This window comes from Pteropus alecto, unplaced genomic scaffold (genome assembly GCF_000325575.1).
Source record: "Pteropus alecto unplaced genomic scaffold, ASM32557v1 scaffold577, whole genome shotgun sequence".
Taxonomy (NCBI): domain Eukaryota; kingdom Metazoa; phylum Chordata; class Mammalia; order Chiroptera; family Pteropodidae; genus Pteropus; species Pteropus alecto.
In genome coordinates this window covers 37454-44713 of record NW_006440152.1, presented here as the reverse complement: position 1 = coordinate 44713, position 7260 = coordinate 37454, and the positions used below count along the sequence as shown (strand labels likewise).

Genomic DNA, 7260 nt, shown 5'->3' with positions numbered 1-7260 from the left:
CGCTCTTGTAAATTCTGTAACATAATTCTCTGATGTTCCTTTTTGCGTTTGTCAGTCTCCTCCTGAGCTTTTATTGTGGCGTCCTCTTCCTAGGAAATTTATGTAAAAATATTTCATCTCAATAAATCCGAATGACATCAGACAATACTAGTTTAAAAAGTTAAACAGTAAAATGTTACCCAGCATAAAAGAATATTACCTTTTGATTGAGAGTATCTATATATACAACATATATGTATTATATGTTGTATTATCAGTTTTCAAAGTATTAGTTAAAATGTACAAAACTAAGCTATTATCTTGAGGATTTAGAAGGCATGTTATCCCCTCCAACCTCAGGGTTATCATTAATAGTGATTATCAGACCACTATAGTTTCAAAGTATGTAAATGATTATGTAGCTATCCTTTAACATAGTGAGAAGAGCCAAAAGTCTGAACACTTCAAAAGCACCGAGAGGATTCTTAAAGGTACCTTCTCCAGGAACGTAAATACATACAATCATTTATGTGACATGTAATCGACTCTGATGAATGACACAGTAAAACTGGAGTACAAATTAGGCTATTCAAACTGAGTATAGTCTGAGATCAGTTTGGGGATTTACTTACCTGGTGATTTGAATTTACATGGGTGAGACATTCTTACTGGTGAATTTGATGATGTTAAAGTTTTAGAGGTATTCGTAATTTTTATCTTATCTGTTAGGGTGTGTGGGGGTGCAACTGCGTCACCAACAGAACACAGGATTGGGAAAACTCACGTAGGATGTCTGAACTGTTTGAGTAGTTTAGATTTTTTGAAACCAAGCTGCAATATTGTTTATGTAGATAAACTAAAGGACTGCTAATCTATAATTTGCTGCTTTCTGCTTTTGTTTCACTTGGAAAACATTCTAGGATTTTTCCAAGGGTGGCTGAGAATGGCTTGCAGTGGTGTGGGGTATTAGCGAGACTGTAATATAAAAATGCAGCCAGAGAAGGTAGCATCTTCTTATTTTCCTTCTTGGAGAAATAAATTTTTGCTTGGGTTTTCAACCGAATTTTTAACCCGATTCTCATGCCCTGATATAGTGCAGAGCCAGCAAACCTGTAATAGCACTTTCTGGTCTTTTTGATCCTGACGTTCTTTCTTCTCTGTTATTTTCTTTTGTTGTTGTCCATCATCTTCTTCTTGGCCTTCAACTACTTTCTTCGCCACATCTTTGTCTTTCCTAATGACACAGAATATTTAAATTACTCTCAGTTATTTGTCTTGGTCTCTACCATATACACCTTGCAGTTAATTACAATTTATTTATATTTAAACCAGATTCACTACATTTCCTTTATTGTTACTACACAGGATTTATGCAATTTTACCCTTTTTTAAAAAATGGGGAAACTAGCCCTTGAGAGTAGAAAAAGATTTCTAACCCATGGCGGACTACTTTACATCTCAAAACACAAGAAGGAGGGAAGAATATTACTCCTTCTTAACTGGTTTTGACACACAGGACTTTCCAAAAGGCCTACTACTCACACCCATTCTCACATGGGGGTGTGACAGGGGTAATTTAGAGGAGGGTCTGGTGGTACCCAGAGAAAGAAAGCCCAATCCACAATGCCCAGTATTCAGGGCTTAAAAAATGCTAAATTGGCTGTTTACATAATACAATGAATAATATTCTTCGAATTATACATTTTTGCTATTCATAAAATCCCCTTCTCCTCCTTTCTCCCAAATCCATATAAAGTATATGCAATGCATGTGATTGTATTTCAAAAACACTTAATACTTAAAAACAAAGTCAGAACTGTAGTTATTCTTTACAGGCAGTGGACAGAGGTTTACACGACAGCCCCGACTCAAATGGGCCTAAAGATGGAGATCAAGAAACCTTTTGATCAAGTTAGAATGCACATGACTCTACTTGAGATTTGGTGCCCATAGGAAATCCAGCAACGACTGAAGAGATTCAGGTGTCCCAAAGGTCATTGGAAAGCACCCTTAGAAAAACACGAGAAAGTATACTTTCCAGGTTTACAAATTCTAAAGTTACAAAAGACATCTGAAATAAAGGCAGGGGCTGACACCAGTGAATGCCAACAGAAACTGTCTGTATGATCACTCAGGTGCTACTGCTGAGATGTGGGACCCTGACATGAGTTTGGGTCTCCTTATGTACCTCTATAGCATGCCTTCAGAGCACATGATGCATGAAGACGATAGAGGCCTATACCCAGTCATCTACACAAAAGTGTCCTCTATGCTTGACCTGCTTCCCACACTTGTTTAGAAGGCAGTGACTAATTTCTGATTCGAGCTGAAGTGAAAGTCAATTACTCTTTGAGAATTCATAATCCACCTAACTTGAGAGTTAGTTCTGACTTTCAAACTTTGGGCTCCAGCCAACATTTATAGTATCGAAAGGATAATTTTGTGCTGACCTTTGCTCTCTTTCTTTTTGGAGCCTTTCTTCTTTTTGTCTTTGTTCACGAGCAAGGCGTCGTTTTTCTCCCAAAATTTTTGTTGCCTCCTCAGCATTCATAGTCCCTGGTGTGCTTTTATTACCAGACTCTAGTTTAAATTAACATGGGACACAGTTAGTTTAGGGAACTTACTGCCTCTCGGTCCAATAAAGAAGTACAAGACAACCAACAATATGAAAAGCAAACAACATGTACATGGTCTAAAATTTAATAAAAGCAATCTATAAGTGATTATATAAAAGATTTTGTTCAAAACCACAATCCCCCCACCCCCAACAAAAGAAGTACCACTTTCTTTTTAACAACTACTTGTTCCAAAATGAAATAATGTACTTCTCTTGCTTTGGCTTATCTATTTTGAGATACCTGACTAAATTGATCCTATGGGAAAAAAGGATTAAGACATACTAAATATAGAGGAAAACAAGCTTTATATTTGGTTGAAATGAAGTGTACAAATCTTAAATACTTGACTAAATAAAAATATATCCAGCATGCAGTTTAAAATTTGTGCTTCACTTGTATTGAACAATTTCTGTTTAGCTAACCATTAATAATAGTGTATTATGATATTTGGTTGATCATAAAGTGGCTAACTGTAGATAACCAAAGAAACCAAGACTCGATAAAATAAGCTGACCACATTAAGGCATATTATAATATTTTAGACCATGTGACTAATTTCTTTTAAATAAACCACATATAAAAAATAATTTTAAGACATCAGGAATGAATAATTTATAATAAAAAGATTGTTCTTGTTATAAAGAATTCACCGTGGAATTCCTTCAAAGAGTAAAATCTCCCAGTGTATTTAAAATTAAGAAATGTCAACGGGTAATAAAAACACATGTGACAGGTAAAATACCAATATGGTACTTTCAGGAACCCAGACACATGGCCTATGTATGGCAACTGACCTACAGCTCCTGAACAAAATCTGCTCAGTTTCAAATGGCTAAATGTGCTCTCTCCAAGGATGGAAAATACCATAGGGCCATTCACAGAACCATCCACTGTCAGAGCTAGAAGGGCCCATAGGGATTCCCAAGACCAATGCACTCATCCAACTGGTACTTTTAACATCAGTTCCAAAATGGATTTCCAAAACAACAAGGGGGTAGAGGTAAGAAGCTCTGATAAGGAAAAGTAAGCAGTGCGCCAGTGACTGGTTAAATTTTATCTAAAAGAAATCCTGCTCCCTAAAATTTTCTGAATTGGGGAATAAAGTGAAGTTGACTAGTCCTCACACTTTACCATTTTCTACGTTGCCAAAATATAAACTTCTCAGTGAAGGAACTTACCTTCATAGGTCATATGCTTTTGGTTCACAGACTCAGAGCTGTTAGTGATTTTAGAAACTGCCTTTTTCTTTCCAATAGTACTACTACTTAATGTACTTTGTGTAAATAGGGTACGCTGAACACGAGTTCTTTTATAGGAAGAAGATTCTGTTGATTGTTTCGACATGGTGGGTGAGAGTGATGGAGGGTGATTCTTTTGGATTTGCCTGCTGAGAAAAAGTAGTAGTTAATAGAAGTCTGATATGGTTTTGTAATAAATGTGTGCCAATTAATTTTTAGTATACTATTTCATCAAATATATTATGAGATGATATTTTATAATACACAAAACCTTGGTCTATTAAAGGTTTTTTTCTTTACGTTTACATTACCATGCATACTGAATTATTTCAACTATGAAACACTGATATAAAATTTACCCCAGTAAAACAAATATCAGGAACAGTTGCAAATAAGCTACTTACTTAGCACTGATGGGAGAGGGTGGACGCCATCCATTTGCAGAAGATGGCCATTTATAACATGGTATGTGTGATGACAGGCGTTTCTTGGTAACAAGGTTTGATGTCTGTTTGTCTACTTCCGACTTCTAAACAGATTAATACACTCAGATTAATTAAGAAATTACTAGCATTTGCCTTACTGCGGCTGGGTTTTCTTTTTAAGAGAAAAATACTGACTAAAACATAATTACAGCTCCTTAAACTCTCAATTTTCCTTTCATGCATGAGAATTAGGTAGAGATACGTTCTTCTAGACTAACAATTCTGACTAACAATTCATATTACACAATTCAAGCAAGGTCATATAAATAATTAATTTAAAAGAAATGTTTTACTTCAAAACCTAATTCTATTTCTAAATCTTAATTAAGGGTTTGCAATAATTCTCAAACATTTCTTTGGAGTTTAGAAGCACAGTCCATATAAACTGTTATATCTTCTCCCTTCTACTAAAAATTAATATTTCAGCTTTGGGTGAAACTCTGGTTTTAAAATCATAAAATCATTCAAGTGAGTTATCCTATTTTAATAAGTTTATTGCAGAACACTATAAATAATAAGTTGTTAATATTGGGAAACGTGACCTACCACAATCTATACAATTAAATATACAGATTTTAATAGAAGATTGGTCAATAAAAGGCACTTGACAAACCTGTGGAGTGTCTCTCACTTTCACCTCAGAAGATGTTACCACGTTCACCTCAGATCTTTCGACATTCACCTCAGAAGGCGTTTCCACGTTCACCTCAGGTCTTTCCACGTTCACCTCAGGTGTTTCCACGTTCACCTCAGATCTTTCCACATTCACCTCAGAAGGCGTTTCCACGTTCACCTCAGGGGATGACTTGGGGGGCACTTCCACATTTGCCACAGAGGGTACTTCCTTGCTTTCTTCGGATATTGCTTCCGTGCTCTCCTCAGGGATTGTTTCCATGCTAGCCTCGAGGAATATGTCCATGCTCGTCTCAGATAATATTTCCATGATCATTCTAGGGGATGACTCCATGCTCACCTCAGGAGATGAGTCCATGCTCACCTCGGGTGATGGATCCACGCTCCCGAGGGACGCATCCAAGCTTCCTTCGGGTGATATTTCTTCCGCTCTGTTAAGAATTTCTTCCACACTCACCTCGGGGGGTGCTTTCACGCTCACCTCGGGGTATGCTTCCACACTAGCCTTGAGGGGTGTTTCTACTTTCTCCTGGGCAGGCATTGCCCCTGTTGACTTGGAAAACACTATAGCATTCTTCAATTCATCACTGCTACGGCTAAGAAAGGGCATGTTTGTATACCGCATTACAGGGTCATTGATGCCTGTGGGTGAATGAGGAGAGAAAATGAAATTCCACAGTTAGAAATCCAACAAAATGGAAACACACCATGAAACAGTATGAGAACAGGAATAGTGAGGAAAGAGAGACTGTGTTTATTAGGAAATGATAGAGATTACACACAACACGGAAGTGTTTAGTGAAATGAATCACAGACATAGCCCAGAAGCATGACAAAGTTGGCACTTCAGAAGTATCACCGCCAACAGAGGCATTGTGAAAGCAGTAATCCACTATGGATGAAGATAAGATGCTTCTCCAAAGTTGATGTTTGCAATAAGCCATTTCTATTTTTAATCACACTATAGTTCAGAATGATTTTCATAGAAAATTATAAAATTTTCAACACTTTCAACAACTTCACCAGGACCAGAGAACTTACCATTACTGGTGATTAGGTAAGACACTCTATACATGATTGTTTTAGAATAGAATGTAAAAAAGAGCATTTTCTCTCTCATACTAAAAATTGTTCATTTGAGACATGAATGGATCCCGAGAAGATTGTGCTAAGCAAAATAAGTTAGACGGAAAAGGACAAGAACCATATGATGTCACTCATATGGGGGATGTAAAACAGAGAACAAAGAAAATAAACAAAAATTCATTGACATAGACAACAGTATGGTGGTTACCAGAGGGGAAAGGGGATGAAGGGAGGTCGAAGAGGGTAAAGGGGGTTAAATACATGGTAACAGAAGGAGACTAAACTTTGGGTGGTGAGCATGCGATGCAATATACAGACAATGTATTATATACAGAATTGTACACTTGAAACATATAATCTTATTATTAACCAATGTCACATCCATAAATTTAATTTAAAAAATTATAATAAGACATTAATCAGAATGGTCTGGATCTCCAAGGTCTCTTCCAGCTTTAACAATCTAAATATTTTTTGCCTAATAAATGGACAAAAACGGTAAAACTTGATACTAATGTTGGTAACCAAGCAACTTCATAAATTGCTGGTAGGAGTGTAGACTTGCATGTGCTCTCTGGGGAGCATTTTAGCGGTAACATATCAAAAGCCATTTAAAAAAGTACATACTATTTGTTTCAGCAATTTCACTTCTAGATTTATACTTAAGAAAAAAATCAGATAAATGAAAATGTAATGTACAAGGCTACTTATTATAGCATTGTTAAAATACTGACACAATTGAAAATATAATCCAAATATTCAAGAGGAAATTTGGACTACACTAAGGCAGTCATTAATAATATGCAATTTTTGGACATAAAAAATAATACATATTGACAATATGGATGGACCTCGAGATAATCATGCTAAGTGTAATAACCCAGACAGAAAAAGTTGAAAATCACATGATATCACTTATATGTGGGATATAAACCTAAAAGCAACAAATGAACAGGACAAACAAATGGAGACTCAAGGACATGGGCTACAGACTAGTGGTTCCAGAGGGTAGGGGAAAGAGGGAAAGGGGAGGTAAATGGGATAAAGGGGGTCAAATATGTGGTGACAGTAAGAAATCTAACTATGGGAGATAAACACACAGTATAAATATATATATGCCTTACTCTTAAAGTGTACAGCTAAAACTTATTGGAATTCGTTAACCAATGTCACCATAAAAATTAATTAATTAAAGAAAAATAATAATGTATATTGAGTTTA

General features: G+C 36.1%; 1 protein-coding gene across 1 annotated transcript in view; it reads right to left on the bottom strand.

The window, feature by feature from the left end:
- The window catches only part of MAP7D3 (MAP7 domain containing 3), a 30962-nt gene that overhangs the window by 7110 nt on the left and 16592 nt on the right, over positions 1–7260 (bottom strand). Inside the window, exons 9-14 of the mRNA XM_015593445.2 lie at positions 4934–5595; positions 4240–4364; positions 3776–3984; positions 2430–2559; positions 1090–1213; positions 4–89 (exon numbers count right to left, since the gene is read on the bottom strand). Coding sequence (XP_015448931.1) covers positions 4–89; positions 1090–1213; positions 2430–2559; positions 3776–3984; positions 4240–4364; positions 4934–5595 — 1336 coding nt within the window. The remainder of the gene's footprint in view (positions 1–3; positions 90–1089; positions 1214–2429; positions 2560–3775; positions 3985–4239; positions 4365–4933; positions 5596–7260) is intronic.